Genomic DNA, 18,250 nt, shown 5'->3' on the forward strand with positions numbered 1-18,250 from the left:
TATGATATCAATGAAACCAAACAACATTGCATCTTGTGAGTTATTTAACCAAGCATGATACCAAGTGTAGAAAAGTAAAATATGCGGAAAACGAATGGAATTTGAGAGCTGCGGCAGAGGGCAAAACTATCAGTGAATAACGACTTAAATTTTGGTCTGTTTCTCACACCAAACTATTGAATGGCTTCAGGAGACTTGGAATATAACACAAGTTGTATGAACTACTTTTTTATTGTGCTTTTATGGTGCTTCTTACTTGTAAGTGAAAGACCAATGTTAGTCAAAACTTCTCCTTTACAGTTCCACAGAAGAAAGAATATCATACAGGTTTTAAATGACAAAAGAGTGAGTAAATGATGACAGATGTTTTTTTTTTTGTTTGTTTTTTTAACTTCTGGGTGAACTTTATCTTAATATAAAAAGATGCAAGATAAAATTTCTAGAAATCAGTTTCACAGCATTTTCAGTGATGTTTTTGTATGTTTATTGCAAATATGAACATGCCTCTTCCTGTCTCTGCAGCCCACTGGATACATGGAGGCCCCTCTGTCTTACAGCACTATAGAAGACCTGCAGCTGTTTTCCTGGGACAATGCCCCTAAATACTGTGTCCAGCTAAGCTTTCCTGGAGGGACAGTCCTCCTGCAGGTATCACCAGCCCCCTCACATTTTCACTATGCTCACGCTGCAGTTATCTTCTTAGTCTGACTCAGTTTGCGAATGTTTGTGTGCACTCACAGGCTGCTAACAGCTATCTGCGGGACCAGTGGTTTCACTCTATACAGTGGAAGGTAAGGTCACACATATTTAGGAAGTCTACACTTGCAAAAAGCATTAATCTAATGACATTTTCATGCTTTTAAAAAGAGTATCATTTTATAGTACTGTTCATACATATAAGTGGACACTTAATCAGGGTTCACACAAGGTCCTTGAAGTATATAAAGTTCTTGAATTTAGCTTTTAGGAATTGAAGTATTTGTATGACTAAACATGCTCAGAAGTGCTTGAAATGAAAACAGAACACATCTTTTGCATAATGTGTGTCCATCAAAGATGAAATACACTCACTCCACTTTCATTGAATAATATGTCTTTTAATACTCTTTCTGTTTCTTAGTCATACAAATCCATGTAAACACAATGTAAATTCTTGTAAATTGTACACATTATTTCAAACTCTTATAATAACTTTAAGCTCATCATTATTATATATGCAATTTCATGACATTATTATGCAGAATTTGACGTTTTTAAAAAGATAAAATGTGGTCCTAATAATGATGACAAATGATAAACTATAAAAAAATTTAAAACATGGTACACTTTCACATTCCTTTATACAGTATATAGTGCATTACTTTTCAATTAATGTTACATTAACATTAATTGTTAATGGTCTGTTCACACCGTATTGGAATTACTGAAATTACGAGTTTCTGACTTAAATACTGTTCACGTCGCTTGTTATAAAAATACAATTGATGCTAGATCTTTCCTCATTACTAACTTGACTTTTCTAAGCCATTTTTCAATTACTTTTATCCAAAGCTCATTTTTAATGGAAGTCAGTTACCTTAAAGTACAGGAGTAGGTCATCACTTTAACAATGAACATGTTTCACTAAATTCAACAACCATTCAATGTCCAAAATACTTTTTATTTGAATTGTGAACTGTGTATCTATTATTTTTGAATTTAAAAGTTAACAAACTACTGTACTTTTTGTGAAATGTTCTGCTTGAAAAGTGTGCTTGTGCTATCTTTCTTTAAAATACAATTGGTTTGATAATTTATTGACATTCATGCATTAATGTCTCTTATTTGTCCAAATACTTAGAAAAACATTTTTAATAAAAAAGAATAGACTATACAATAAAGTCTCCAACCCAATCACCACAGCTTATTTCTGTGCAAATTCACTGTAATATTTCACATCTTAATGTAGTTCAACAGCTGTTATCAAATATGTGACCTCTGCTGCATTATAGCAGTAAAATGCGCACCGGTTTCATAACTGTTGGTTGCATTGGTAAAAGGCAGGTGTGTGTAATCTGGGTTATGCATCTGCCATTGATTCATACGCAGAAAAAGACCTACAAGTACCGCAAGGTTCTGAATAACCCAAGCCGCTGGGACGTGGTACTGAAGGAGATCAGAGCTCTGGTGGATATGGCCCTGACATCACCTCTGCAGGACGAGTCCATTCATCAGGCCCCACTACATATCATCTCCACCCTGCTCGCTGAGGTACAGCACACAGACACGCTTACCTAGCTATTTAAATGGGAACACACCATAGAAATTTAAGTAGACTTCTCTTCTGCCCTACAAAGCGAAAATGCTTTAACAACACAGAAACTGAGAAAAATAGCCAAATCCCACTTTGTTTTTTCTGAATCTGAGCATAGTTTAGCCAAACCCATCTGTCACAGGGCAGATCATAGTCTAAGAATTTAGACTCAGTTTTGAAAAATGTGTAGTTACAGCATTTTGGCAGTATTGTTCTCAAGTAAATCTGTCACTATTACTATTACTCATACTTCGGGATGAGTAATAGTAACAAAAATTTGAACGGACCCTAACCCTGCATACAGACATGAATTATACCTCAAATCGTGTGACTTGAGGAAAGGTGTGCTATTATGTTTCTAAGCATTCCGTCTTAATTTTATCTGGTGGATAATACAATGGACAAAAAAATTTATTTCAAGGAGGGTTCTGAGTCATATCTTGTGGCCAGAATATCATAGAGACTTTATCACCTAGAATCATCCTTGCAACCACACAGAATACACTAGCAACCACATAGCAACTCATTGGCAACCACCCACAACACCTTAGCATCATGACGATGACTTATGCACAGGCAAGCACCACTCACATTTTCTTTAGACAATGTAAAAAATCTAGTTGAAATACTACACACTAATCCAAACCCTTTAAGAAAACATTTTTTAAATGATCGAAACAACAATTTTTTAATGAACCACTTTTCCCTTTTAACATCCCCAAAAGGAGGCTTTGTCATCAGACTTAACATCTTTTGACATTTTTCTGCAAATAGTCCCTGCAGTGTAAAGTTACAAACACCAGCACTCGAGCGGTATCCGGCATTCTTCTTGGGTTATGAGTCTCATGCATTAATTGAGGTGCATGTTATATGTCTCAAAGTCAGTGTGCAGTTTTCTAAGTCTAACTAAGATATCTGTGGTTGCCTGTGTGGCTGTTGTTTAAAGAGGATGTGTTACATTTTAAATGACAACACTACGCAGTTCCTACGGAATGAACACTTCCCTTTCTTCAGAGTTCTTGCAGAGAGAGGATGCATAAGATTTAGTGCATGAAGATTAGAGGTCAATCGATACCGATAACTAAGGTCATGGAAAAGACCAATAATATATTAATCGGCCTATAGTTTATAGAATGTTAAAATATTTTTTTTATCTTTCTGTACTATGATGGGCACAGACACAGAGGCTTCAAGAGTCCAAAATAAATAAAATCACAGATGCAGTTTGTTCAACCAAAATTCCAAAATAACCAGAAAAAAAAAAAAAAAAGATTTGATAAATAATGCTGAACTTTTAACTATAACAAGCCTAAAACACACAAGGGACTGTTATTTTGATATGATCGAGACTTGGCTCCGTTACATATATATTTAACCAGATTAGGTTTAATGAGGAATAAGGTTTATTATTATGTGCTAAATGAGCATGTTTTCATATACTAAATTTTTTTGTTTGTTGTTGTTGCATGCCCTCGCTTCAATTTAGGACACTTGATTATCTGATCAAAATAACAAAAATACAAATTAAAGTGAGGATAAAAATATGGTTGAATATTGCCAATACGAGATGTCAGTGATTGTTTATATTTCACCTCTGGTGCTGTTAAAAGAACTGTTGAATCCTCTAACGCTGGCCACAGAGGAATAAAAAAAAAATCTATCAGCAACTATCGGCTGGGGTTGACACGATACAGTAGTCGGTACCAATACCAATAAAATGTCATGATTCTCGATACCAATTTCGTTACCACAATCATGCCATTGAACATGCTCCTTTAGCCTATTGTAACAAAGTTAAATGTATCCATGTAAATTATAAATAAAAAAAATTGCATGTTTGCTTGAACTGTTTCTCAATTAAGTAAATATTGCTTTTAAATTTTTTTTAAATAGGACCCTATGAAATTAGTTTGAATTATTTTTTCTACATTTTTTTCCATCCCATGTTTTAAAAGTTTAATTCAATTTCATCATCAAAATGGTGTCTAATTAAATTAATTAGAAAATAGAACGATTAATTTTCAACATAACATTGCATTTTTTTATCAAATGAAGTGCTTCAGTAAAGATCCTCACAGCAAAATCTAAAACACAGTATTGGTCTTAATTTGTCAAATAAAGTGCTGCACAACAGAGCATCACATTATAAATGAAAGCATTGATGAAAACTTAAATTCAATATGTGCAGTACTCTTGCTTGAGAGATATTGCTTAAATATAATTATAATAATGATTATTATTACAGGAAAGTAACGGTAGTAATATTTTTCTGTCGTGATTTCTTCCATTTTTACGCATCAAGCTTTTATTTTGATGTTTAGGTTTTTCAGTTTTTTTGTGTTTTTGATGGCAGTTTCACATCTCCAGATAAGACATTGGTCTTATGGTCCAGTGCGATTTTTAAAGTGCAAAATGCTGAGATTAAACTATATAAAAATGTAGTTTGCAGTCGTGTGTCAGTCAGGCAGTGCACGGGGACCGAATTGAGTCTGTGCTCTGTACTACCGGTACTGCAGAAACACTGGTATCGTTACATCTTTTTTAATTTTAGTATCAACTTGATACCAAAGTACCCGTAATTTTTACATCCCTAATATCGGCATAGATTTTTGCAGACAACCAATAGTTCCAAAAAAACAATCGCACCGATTCATCAATAAAACCAATATATTGGTTTACCTCTAATGAAGATTATTATTTGTCTTTCAGTCCCACTTAAACTAAGCATTTCACCGCACAGAAGGTTTCAAAAGTTCTAAAAACAGATCTCTTACAGTCCTTTTGAACAAGGGATTGTATGCTGGAGTCACACAGTGTTTCCTAAGAAGTACATTAACATTTTAAAAGCAGGACTCGTTGGTTGTTGAGTCACTTTGTTGTGGCACTGCTGCCCAGTGAGCTCTTAACGATTCATTTGTGTCATTTCCTTCCCAGAACACCAACCTCAGTGCTCAGGACCATGAGAACATCATTGTGGTGAGTGGGTCTGCTTTTTTTTTTTGTCAGTGGCTTTTAGAAAGATGAAGACGCATGTTCTTTACACAGTGTGTGTGAAACCCCATTGCTAACGAAAGCAGAGTTACGTAATGTGTCTTAAGGCTCAGTGAAACACACTTTAGAATAAAATTGACTTGAAAATGTAGATTCAACACCATAGAAACAGGATATGTATGCATAGCTGTGTTGGAGTAGCTTCTGAAGGTTATGCGCTTCCTTAAAATGTGAATGAAAAGCAACAAAACTCTACATGTCTGTGGGGAAGGTGAATAATGGTTATAATCTATCCATAGGCCATTGCACCCCTGCTGGAGAATAACCACCCTCCTCCTGACCTGTGTGAATTCTTCTGCAAGGTAAATGGGGCTACAAATCTGACTGTTCTTCAGAAGTATAGGTCCAATAGTGGTGTTTGCTAAGGCAAGCATCACTTTTACTGGTTAAAGCATAAATATTAAACTTTGGCTTGCACCTTGTTCATTTATGCTGCTGAAATGAAGGATACCTTAAATTGTGCAGCTCGTTGAGGAAAAATGTGCTGTTACTCTTCTAAGCGATCAAACTTAGTTTACATCTGTTGGACGCAAAACAGCCAAAACAATCCCATAGCTATCACCCAGAATACCCTAGCAACGTCTTGACAACCACATAGCAATGCACTAAAAACCACTCAGAACACTTTATCAACCTTATACTAAAGTCCTGGCAACCACCCACAACACCCTAGCATCATGGCGGCAAGTTTTGCATGGATAAGAACCACTTACATTTTTGTCAGTACATGTAAAAATCTAGCTCAGCATTGAAAAACCTTTAGCAAATAAAGCATTTTCATTTCCCATATTTCTTTAAGGGGATTACCAGTAATGATGTTTGTGATTTTAATAATGTATTCATCTATATGGGTTTTTGCTGTTCCTCTACTTAGCACTGTAGGGAGCGCCCTCGGTCGATGGTGGTGATTGAAGTGTTCACTCCTGTGGTTCAGAGGATCCTCAAACATAATATGGTAAGTGTGTGTATGCTACATTAGAGGTGCTCTCGAGTTCACACATCACTGCTCCCTTGTTTATGGACTCTTCCTATGTTTTCCTCTGGTTGCAGGACTTTGGGAAATGCCCCAGACTACGTCTCTTTACTCAGGAGTATATTTTGGCTCTGAATGAACTCAATGCTGGGATGGAAGTGGTCAAGAAGTTTATTCACAGGTGAGTGACGTTTTCCCTTCTACAAACACACAGCCCACACTTACCAGAGAAAGTGCTCTTTCCCTTTACAAGTAAAACTCCGTAATAGTGGTCGACCAATATGGCCAATAACAGATAATGATGGGAAATAAGACTTACAGTGGGGTCTGAGACCACATTGAAAATCTGACATTCTAAATCTAATTTCAACCTGGATATAAACAAACACATTTAGGATTTAGAGATATTAAAACAACAAAATATAATGTAATATGAATGAGAAATATTTAAGATTCTGCCCTATTTCTGGGTCACTAATCGAATGTAAGCAAACTGTGACATTGACCATGTTTGTACAAATGGTCAGATGTCCTTGCTTCCATTAAAGCACATAAGATGCTCTTTAGAACATTCTCAAATCATGCTGGATAACATGGATAATTAAGTTTTGCACCAACTTATGGAGTCTATGCCAGCTATGCCTATGCCTATGCATGCTGTCATTACACAAAAGGAAACACATATCAAATACAGAGACATTTTCACTGAAGTTGTTATGCTGATTAAATAAACTGTAATTAAATCAATTGTGTTAATTTCGAAAATTGCTAGCGGTCTTAGACTTCAAACCCCACTATATATAAAATTGCTGAAATTAAATGAATCTTATTTACATATTTACTCAAATTTCAAGAAAGAAAAAAATTAAAAACAGAAAATGATTATTACTAGTATGGTTTATATATATGTGTGTGTGTGTGTGTGTGTGTAGTTTATTATTAGTTTATTTCAAGGGGCACAGTTATCAGGCAAATCCAGTTATTGCTAAATGGCCAAATTGGCCCAATTTATTGGTCTCTCAGTACTCTATAAAAAGAACCCAGACCTTCATAAGTACACAAACTGTAAAATCCTTTTATCTGTCTAACTGTGTCAGTTTAATGGTCTCTTTAGGACCATGCCCTGTGCACTTACTTCCTGTTACAGCTTTGTTGTTTTTTTCCATCATTCTAAGTGTGTTTGGGTGTAGGAGTTCTGCTAACCCGACCTTTTCATACATGTAATGATTACAGCATGCACGGTCCCACCGGACAGTGCCCTCATCCTCGGGTACTCCCCAATCTCGTGGCGGTGTGCCTGGCTGCCATCTACTCTTGCTACGAAGAGTTCATCAACAGGTGCGTCCGATTCACTGATTAGTCTAGACTCATCCCTCCATGAAAACGTGATGTACCCTTGAGACCTGAGCTGAAAACATTTCTCTGAATCGAATTTACCTACGTGCTGATCCTTAAATAATCTTAAAATATTCAAGCCCACTTTTCCTAACTTTTCAGGTGTTTTTTTTTTTTTGTGTGTGTGTGATAAACAGTGACATGGCAGTGATGTGACATTTTTGGTCTCAGCTGTCGTGTTTGTGTCGTTACTCTGAGCTTCTGGGCCGTGGTGAGCCCACCTGAGAGGTATAAGGAACTATTTTCAAAAAGTTTCCATGATCCTCACTAACTAATGAGAGCGAGGCGCTTCAGAGCTCTCTCCCCAGACTTGCTTTTTCTTGCTCTCTGTTCACTCAGTCTCCAATGGCCGTTTGAATAATTTCCGTAGCTACAGTTCATGGATATTTTGAAGGTGCGCATTTACTTGTGTTTACCATGTAAAATTTGTTTATACCTTTCTCAGATGTTACATTTGCCATCATCTTAGTCATTTGTCCGATAGTTACTTGTTAGGTCTTTCAAATGATGTGTAGACAATTGATCATTTACTTCATCACAAAAAGGATGTGGAAAACACCATGTGCATGTAGCCTACTTTTTATTATAAATACTTGAGAACTATTTTCTTCCTAATAAATATTCAGTCCGCTATATTTTAATACATTTAGGCTGTCTTAAATTTAACAAATAAAATTAATACTTATTGTTCGATTGAAATATTTATTTATAAAGAAACGGTCCAACACTGATTACTTTTCTCAAACAAGCCAACAATGTACGTTTGTGTCGCAAAGGTAACATGACGTGCGTTGCACAAGCAGCTGTGTGCACTCTAGCTTTAGATGACTGTATATGCATTTTTCTCAAATCGCTCGCTTGTTTACTGAATGCATTTGCACTGAAATTGATTAATCGACAATTGGTAAGCGAAATTGTTTAAATTACTAATGAATATTAACCCTATCATCAATTAATCATGAACATCCCTATTTATTACAATGTGCAAATATTGAGAGCTGCCCCTTTAACTAGGGCTGGGTATTGATAAAGATTTCCTGATTCGATTCAGATTCACAAGCTTTCGATTCTGATCTCGAGTCGATTGGGTACATTTCAGTTACTATGTCCATTTTGATTACATATGAAAGAAATTCTCTCTCAGCTTATACTCTTAATTATAAAGGGACCTTCTAGGCAACTCTTCTAGGTCCAGTTCGAAAATAAATTTTACATATTATATTTTATCATTAGTTTTTCATCAAATTGGTCACAAATTTGTTTTTAATTTTTTTCAATTTTTTTTCTCCAAATTAACTCTATTCCATCAATTAATGTCTTGAAATTGCATATGTTATGTTGCATATATGTTTCTGTTACATGTTTGTTTACTTGCATAATTTGTACTATTTACAAGTATTTACATTGATATGTAGAACATGTGCTAAATCAGTATTGTCTTTTTAAGACTACTGGCATTGCCAGTGAGTGCATATAACCAGAAGATGTGCATGGTTTCTAAAGCAGATCCATGTGTGATTAGAATTAAAAGTTTCTTGGTTTTTTGTTGTTGTTTTTAATCAACAACTAACTGTAAAGAACAGAAAGGGTATTAAAAGAGACATTATTCAATGACATATGGATCCGTGAATCTTGTCTTTTAGGAGTTAAACTAAACTTTTACTCTCAACACTCTCAATACTACTCAATCACTAGTGAGAGAAATCTGAACATTTACCAGCCAGTGGCTAATCAGAGACATTTTTAGTCATATAGTGCGAGATTTGGTCGCATATGTGAGTGATTTACTTGCATTATAGAGGGCTGCCACATAAAGTGAAAGATCGATCTTGGGATTTAAGAATCGATATCCAGGTCGTTCAAATGAAGATCGCTACCCATCGGGAAATAGATATTTTAACCCAGCCCTACTCTTAACTATTTCTTTCTCTCGCTCTCTTGTCAGTCGGGACAACTCTCCCAGTCTGAAGGAGATCCGGAACGGTTGTCAACAGCAAAGTGAGAGGAAGCCGCCCATGCCCTTGCGTCTGCTGCGGCCCGAGCCGCCTATGCCACCCCTGAACACCACCCTGTCCCCTTCCCCAGCCCTTCCCCTCTCACCACCACCTTCCATCGTGAACTCCAGTGAGATCCTGGTGGAACTGGAGCGGAACAACAACACCGCTAACACACTTCGTAAGGCCCCTGCAGAGGGCGACAGTGAGCCCAACCTGATCGACTGTCTACTGGTCAGCCCTGCGCTCAATGCCCTGTCCATTCAGCTGCCTGCCCACGCCGACAGAGTGCTGGGATGTTTCGCTCTTATCCTCAAGATGCTGTAAGTGTGGCATCACTGGATCTTTCTCTGCTGAAATTACAATCTGGCCTGTTTAAGCTGCATGCATGTAAGGGCAATATAGCATTGTCTCTGATTGTCAGTGTTAGGAAAACTACTTTGAAACTTTTGAAAGGTTCTCAGAATGTAACATACTTACAACAGTCAAGTTATCCTTTTGAAAAGGTAGTAACAGAAAGTAGCTATCTACATTAAAGGGATAGTTCACCCAAAAATGTAAATTCTCTCATCTTTTACTCACCCTCATGCCATCCACAGATGTGTATGACTTTATTTCTTCTGCAGAACACAAATGAAGATTTTTAGAAGAATATCTCAGCTCTGCAGGTCCATACAATGCAACCGAATGTTGGCCAGAACTTTGAAGGTTCAAAAAGAACATAAAGGCAACTTAAAAGTAATCCATATGACTCCAGTGGTTTAATTCATATCTTCAGAAGCGATATGATAGGTGTAAGAAATTGATCTATATTAAAGTCTTTTTTTTATACAAGTCTTCTAGTAAAAAAGGACTTAAATATTGATCTGTTTCTTACCCACACCTATCATATCACTTCTAGATTTAACCACTGGATATCATATGGATTACTTTTATGCTTCCTTTATTTGGTTTTTGAACCTTCAAAGTTCTGGCCACCATTCACTTGCATTGTATGGGCCTACAGAGCTGAGAAATTCTTCTAAATATCTTTTTGTTCAGCAGAAGAAAGTCATACATATCTGGGATAGCATGAGGGTGAGTAAATGATGAGAGAATTTTCATTTTTGGGTGAACTATGCCTTTAAAGCTATTTAAGGGGATGAAATCTTTCAGATAGTTATCAGATATAATTTTCAAAAGCATTTTTTCCATTTATTTATTTATTTATTTTTTGGCTCTCAAGGATCTCAGTTGAGGTGATCGCATCAAACTTACTCGATTACTGCTCTAACAGTGTTTTATTTGTTGTATTTAGTCTTAATGTGTTCAACAAAATATTTATTTGCTACAGAAAGAAGTAAAATGATGTGCAGTGTCTGTTGGAAACACTGTTGAGTGATGATGCAAATAAATTGACGAAAGGAATCTATTTTTTTTTTAACCATTTCCTTGAAATGAATGGTGTGAACAAACTGATTCATTAAATTTGCTGAATTGAAAACACTACTTAAAAATGTTCATTTAGTAGCACCACTACTTAATTTAGTTACTACCCAACACTACTGATAAGACAAGTGTTCAAATTATTGTTTTTGTGGGGAAAAATCAAACTCAACCATGTGCAAACTTTGGAGGGAACTCGAGCCTGCCTGCATATTTGTAACAGCCACTTTGTTACTTCATTAACCCGGTTCCATTCTAGCCTTTACCACCTCCACCTGATTCTATTGTTAGCCATCAGGTTGCAGATCACAACTGGGCCTGGCAGGTTTCAGCTTTCACATTAAGCAGCAGCCATTGCCCAAATATACAAAATTACTTTATTTCCCTCTGTTCTCACTCTTCCTGCTTCATCTGTCTTTCTAATTTCTTGGCCTTTTTCTCTTTGCAGATCAGACTATGATGACTGGAGACCAGCACTGGCCAGCCTGCTTCAACCCATCCCCTTTCCAAAAGAGTAAGAGCATCCACTTCCTTCTCATCCTGTTTTACCTTTCTTTTACAACAATGGCTTTCTTTGGAATCTGTTGGTATGCGTCATCCTCTGCTGATCTATTAAAATTTCAACTGTTTATAGTAAACAATAGACCTTAAGCACTGGTCACATTATTTTGCTGAAGGGTAATCACTGGCACAAGACTGATAGCAAGAGAGATTAATATATATATATATATATATATTAATATATACACATACACACAGTTGTGCTCAAAAGTTTGCATACCCTGGCAGAAATTGTGAAATTTTGGCATTGATTTTGAAAATATTACTGATCATGATCATGTCTTTTATTTAAGGATAGTGATCATATGAAGCCATTTATTATCACATAGTTGTTTGGCTCCTTTTTAAATCATAATGATAACAGAAATCACCCAAATGGCCCTGATCAAAAGTTTACATACCCTTGAATGTTTGGCTTTGTTACAGACACACAAGGTGACACACACAGGTATAAATGGCAATTAAAGTTTAATTTCCCACACCTGTGGTTTTTTAAATTGCAATTAGTGTCTGTGTATAAATAGTCAATGAGTTTGTTAGCTCTCACGTGGATGCACTGAGCAGGCTAGATACTGAGCCATGGGGAGCAGAAAAGAACTGTCAAAAGACCTGTGTAACAAGATAATGGAACTTTATAAAGATGAAAGGATATAAAAAGATATCCAAAGCCTTGAAAATGCCAGTCAGTACTGTTCAATCACTTATTAAGAAGTGGAAAATTCAGGGATCTCTTGATACCAAGCCAAGGTCAGGTAGACCAAGAAAGATTTCAGCCACAACTGCCAGAAGAATTGTTCAGGATACAAAGAAAAACCCACAGGTAACCTCAGGAGAAATACAGGCTGCTCTGGAAAAAGACGGTGTGGTTGTTTCAAGGAGCACTCTGCTTTTGAGCACAACTGTATATATGTGTTTGTGTGTATATATATATATATTACACAGTATATATTTTTTGTTGTTGTTAATTTTAGAATCTGCATGGATAAACTATTGGCCAGTGTTACTCGACACATGGTAGTAATGTAGTTTTGTTGCCCTTTCCGCTCAGTATAATACTTGTGCAAATTAAAAGATGTTTCTGCAAACAGTATTTTAAAATGAGGACCTTTGCAGAATAAGAAGTCAACGTCTTGGAACATGACTCATGCGTATAATCATAAAAAAAGATTTTCAACTCTACATGCGTAGTCCTGAACATTTCACAGACAAAACACGATGACATGACACTTACAATCACATAACATGACATTACTTAAAGAGAACAAACATGACAACAATGAGGCCATCATTTGTTGATTTATTCATGCAGAGGTGCGTGCTGGGACACAGAGTCCAGCATTTAGCACTGCAGAAATCACTTTTTTTTAAAAAAATTTTTATGTCGCATAGTGATTAGCAATAAAAAATACAAATGACTTCTGGTTTTTAATGTCCACATCACTTGCCATTGTTATTGTGGCTTTTTGGCCTACTTCATTTTCTCTCTCTCTCATTCTCTGTGGTTCCCTTTCGTAACATGGAGAAAGCCTCGTATCAGGGGCTGTGTGTACGTGAGGTGGGTTGGTCTCTGGAGGGGTGGTGTGCAAGGGAAAGTACTGACGTGGGCGAGCCACAGCAGGGCTCTGCAGTGGGATTGTGGGTATTGGCAGAGGTGTCTCGGGTCCTTTGTGGCTCCTGTAATTGGCCCTGCAGGACGGGCCGCATCATTACAGATCTCCTACAGAGCCCTGCGGTTGCCACAAGTGGGGGGCTCACCTGCGCTCGTACGCCATGCCGAGCTTTCAGCCTTCATTAGACAAAGTTAACAACAGCCAGACACATCCCAGAGCACTCATAATAAAAACATGCAAAACACTTTATGAAGTCCGCACAGACACACACGACACTTGTAATGACTGAAATTGTAACATGATGCATGTCAAGGCAAGAACGCTTACATACAGTACAGGCTGAGAAAGCAACTTGTGTAATATATGCCTGATATACATTGTGTAAATCATATGCCTGATTCAAACCTATTTCTCTGTGTCTTCTCTCTTCTTCAGGGCCCTTGCACATGCCAAATTCACAAAGTAAGTGACATCAGTAATGCCCCTACTATATACAGGACATACAGCACATTAAAAAGAGAAACTTAAAAAGGCTTTATATTAAACATCAGTGACCTACTATCAGCTTTTCCTATGTTACAGTAAGTGTTAAAGGAATGTTTTGGGTTTAATACAAGTTAAGCTCTATCGACATCATTTGTGGCATAATGTCCATACCACATTTGACTCATCCATCAGTTTTTTTAGATAAAGCAAAAATAGCAGATAAAGCACTTGCAATAGAAGTACACAAGATCAGGCAAACCATTAAATACACACTCTTCCGAAATGCCTTGTTGATGAGAGAGGTCAACGGAGAATGTCCAGACTGGTTCGAGCTGACAGAAAGGCTACGGTAACTCGGATAACCAGTCTGTTCAATTGTAATGAGCAGAATAGCATCTCAGAATCTTGAGGCAGATGGGCTACAACAGCAGAAGACCACATCTGGCACATTATTAGGGCCATATTGTTCCAAATAAAGTACTCAGTGAGTGTATATGAAATCTTTCAACTCATGTCATGACCATGTAAAGCCAGCAAACCCTTAACTTTTGCATTATATGCATAAGGATACCAGAAATGGACTATGTAGATGGCGAAAATTATGCTGGTAACACATGACCAGAAGTTCATCTGCTTGCAATAGTAGTGGCACCACTAAAAGGGTGATTTAGACAATTTTAGACATCAAATAATACATTATTTCAATGGAAGAATTGTTGTAATCGCTACGGTATAACATAAATACGATTGTATAATTCTGCTTTTAAACACTCTGGTCAACATGCCCCATAGACTTCCATTATAAGTGGATTCATTTTGAATGTGATTTATGCTTGTTTTTTACTGACTGGGGAACTCGGCAGCAGCTTATTAGTTGATAGAACCTGACTTGTTTTAAACCCGGAACATTTCTTTAAGTTCTGAAAGTTGAGTGAATTATTATGAAACTTAAATAGTGTTAGTTTAAGCTGACATGTTTCATGTCATCTAACAGACTGGTTGTGTTTTATTTATTTTAACAGAGAGCTGAAATATGTCATTCAGAGGTTTGCAGAGGACCCCAGACAAGAGGTGAGACATGCAAATTGTAGTTTGTAGAAAGGGTGTTGTTTGATTTACGTCCAAAATAGAATGTTTGCTTAACTTTGCAACAGAAGACTTAGTAAACAATGGTTTGTTAAGCTTGATTCAGCATTTGTGAATGTATATATATGTGTCTCTCACAGGTCCACTCCTGTTTGCTCAGCGTGCGCTCTGGAAAAGACGGGTGGTTCCAACTCTACAGTCCAGGAGGCGTAGCTTGCGATGATGACGGAGAGCTGTTTGCTAGCATGGTATGAAAGTGTTCTTATGAAATAAGAGATGTCTTCCTTAACTCTCCCGCCACTGTATTTACTTTTATGGTCTGATGTCTTTCGTTCCTCACAGGTCCACATCCTCATGGGTTCCTGCTACAAGACAAAGAAATTTCTTCTGTCCCTGGCCGAAAATAAACTGGGACCCTGCATGCTCTTGGCCCTGCGGGGGAACCAGACCATGGTGGAGGTACAAATGACTGACTATTGCTCAAAAAATCTAGTGAGCTGTCCTCTCAGCCAACATTTTAGGAATCATAGGCACACTCTTAACATGATGCTGCTTTCAAAGATGCTCGTTTATGGTAGGCTCAGCTCTCAAGGGCATGTCCAAAGTGTAAATTCACTGACCGCCTGATGCATATTGCACACAAAAATGGCAGGAGGTGGCTGAATATCTGCAGTTCCAATCTGATTGACTGGCTTTATGCAACATCTGAAAAATGGGGTGCCCTCGTCTTACCATAAATGAAAGTTGTGTTTACAAAGAATTGGCTTGAAACAATGAGCACTTTTGATGAAGAACTTTAATCATTGGATTTGCCAGGTTTGTAGCATCAAATCTTTTGCACTTTGTTTTCAGAGTTATGTCTGTGAAAATAATCTTCACTTATTACTTTTGGACAGACAGAAATTCTGATTACAAAGTCAACACACATTTGTTGGGATTTCTTATGTGTTATTTGTACACTGCTAAGCAATTATTTAGTTTTCCATGCTGGTATCAACTATTTTGGATAAACCCGCCCCTCTTTTCTTTCACAAATTTTCTTGTCTAAGTGGGCAGTTCTTGGTCATTAGCTTAGCATCATGCTAACATCAGACATACAGAATCAACATTGATGGTGCATTTCAAGTTCTTCTGGGAAGTTCGAACTTATGAGGTCAGAAATCGTAAATACGATGTGATGTGCATTCAAGTAATTTTAGTCAGAACGAACAGACCCATTTTGCAATTTCATATTTCTTTCTCTCTTTTTACTTACTACTGTAGCAAAGGCAGGAAGCTTTTTTAGCACCAAATTCAACAAAATAAAGAGCAAAGCCACACATGAGGTGTGTAACTAATGCTTTATTTATCTATTTTATAATTCTTGTACGGCCAAATATAATGATAGGGAATGAAGTTTGGGTGCAAATGCTTGTTGCTGCATTAACCAACTAAATGAGTCTCATTTTCTGGCCAGTTTTATCATTATTCTTCATTAATATTACAAAAAATGCATGCAAACTAAATCCCTCACGGCCTTGTTTTCATTCACATCAAAAATAAAAAATGGTGCTGCTGTGAATAAGGTCTATATACTTTTGAATTCAGAAGTTTGCATACACTTAGGTTGAAATCATTAAAACTCATTTTTTAACCACTCCACAGATTTAATATTAGAAACTATAGCTTTGGCAAGTCGTTTAGGACATCTACTTTGTGCATGACACAAGTAATTTTTCCAACAATTGTTTACAGACAGATTGTTTCACTTTTAATTGACTATATCACAATTCCAGTGGGTCAGAAGTTTACATACACAAAGTTAACTGTGCCTTTAAGCAGCTTGCAAAATTCCAGAAAATTATGTCAAGCCTTTAGACAATTAGCTTCTGATAGGTGGATGTATTTTAAGGCCTACCTTCAAACTCAGTGACTCTTTACTTGACATCATGGGAAAGTCAAAAGAAATCAGCCAAGACCTCAGAAAAAAAATTTTTGGACCTCCACAAGTCTGGTTCATCCTTGGAGCAATTTTCAAATGCCTGAAGGTACCACGTTCATCTGTACAAACAATAGTACGCAAGTATAAACACCATGGGACAACGTTGCCATAATACTGCTCAGGAAGGAGATTCATTCTGTCTCCTAGAGATGAATGTAGTTTGGTGCAAAAAGTGCAAATCAATCCCAGAACAACAGCAAAGGAACTTGTGAAGATGCTGGAGGAAACAGGTAGACAAGTATCTGTATCCACAGTAAAACAAGTCCTATATCGACATAACCTGAAAAGTTGCTCAGCAAGGAAGAAGCCTGATGGCACAATGAGGAAGAAAAATGATGTGGATATATTGAAGCAACATCTCAAAACATCAGCCAGGAAGTTAAAACTCGGACACAAATGGGTCTTCCAAATGGACAATGACCACAAGCATACCTCCAAAGTTGTGGCAAAATGCCTTAAGGACAACAAAGTCAAGGTATTGGAGTGGCCATCACAAAGCCCTGACCTCAATCCGATAGAAAATTTGTGGGCAGAACTGAAAAAGCATGTGCGAGCAAGGAGGCCTACAAACCTGACTCAGTTACACCAGTTCTGTCTGGAAGAATGGGCCAAAATTCCAGCAACTTATTGTGAGAAGTTTGTGGATGGCTAACCAAAACGTTTGACCCAAGTTAAACAATTTAAAGGCAATGCTACCAAATACTAACAAACTTATTAGTAAACTTCTGACCCACTAGAAATTTGATGAAAGAAATAGAAGCTGAAATAAATCATTCGCTCTACTATTATTCTGACATTTCACATTCTTAAAATAGAGATCCTAACTGACCTAAGACAGGGAATGTTTTCTACGATTAAATGTCAGGAATTGTGAAAAACTGAGTTTAAATGTATTTGGCTAAGGTGTATGTGCATATGAGAGTAACTGTTAATGTGTTGTTGTCCATGAAGAGTGTTTCAAATCGGTCACTTATGAGGCTCTTTTATCCTTTAGGATGCTGCCTTTTGAAGGTAATTACCTAGGTAGACAGAATACAGCTCACTAGGTTTATGAACAGAGATTATCTGTGGAGAGTGTGTGTTCCTAACGCTTAGAAACTCTGTACTGTAGCAGTCATCTCTGTGTTTGTGTGTGTTCTAAGCAGATCTTGTGCTTGATGCTGGAATACAACATCATAGAGAACAAGGACACTCAGCTACAGATCATCTCCACTCTGGAGAGCACCCAGGTCGGCTTGCGCATGTACGAACAACTGTGCGACAGACAGAGAGAGCTTAAAGAACTGGTGAGTGCACAAACCAATTTCACAAATCAGCACCCGAGACATTTTTATTGCCATGCACAGACTTAGATAATACGACTGTCAGTCATTGCTGTGTCATGAGAGTGCAAGC

The 18,250-nt window shown here is 37.1% G+C and overlaps 1 protein-coding gene across 1 annotated transcript in view; it reads left to right on the top strand.

Annotated features, from left to right (window-relative positions):
• The window catches only part of cmip (c-Maf inducing protein), a 49,437-nt gene that overhangs the window by 22,306 nt on the left and 8,881 nt on the right, over positions 1–18,250 (top strand). The window contains exons 2-16 of the mRNA XM_051724056.1: positions 523–648; positions 741–791; positions 2,089–2,250; positions 5,228–5,269; positions 5,584–5,646; positions 6,219–6,299; positions 6,395–6,498; positions 7,551–7,655; positions 9,658–10,029; positions 11,580–11,645; positions 13,738–13,764; positions 14,811–14,859; positions 15,015–15,122; positions 15,217–15,333; positions 18,001–18,141. Coding sequence (XP_051580016.1) covers positions 523–648; positions 741–791; positions 2,089–2,250; positions 5,228–5,269; positions 5,584–5,646; positions 6,219–6,299; positions 6,395–6,498; positions 7,551–7,655; positions 9,658–10,029; positions 11,580–11,645; positions 13,738–13,764; positions 14,811–14,859; positions 15,015–15,122; positions 15,217–15,333; positions 18,001–18,141 — 1,614 coding nt within the window. The remainder of the gene's footprint in view (positions 1–522; positions 649–740; positions 792–2,088; positions 2,251–5,227; positions 5,270–5,583; positions 5,647–6,218; positions 6,300–6,394; positions 6,499–7,550; positions 7,656–9,657; positions 10,030–11,579; positions 11,646–13,737; positions 13,765–14,810; positions 14,860–15,014; positions 15,123–15,216; positions 15,334–18,000; positions 18,142–18,250) is intronic.

This window comes from Myxocyprinus asiaticus, chromosome 18 (assembly GCF_019703515.2).
Source record: "Myxocyprinus asiaticus isolate MX2 ecotype Aquarium Trade chromosome 18, UBuf_Myxa_2, whole genome shotgun sequence".
In the NCBI taxonomy this organism is placed as follows: Eukaryota; Metazoa; Chordata; class Actinopteri; order Cypriniformes; family Catostomidae; genus Myxocyprinus; species Myxocyprinus asiaticus.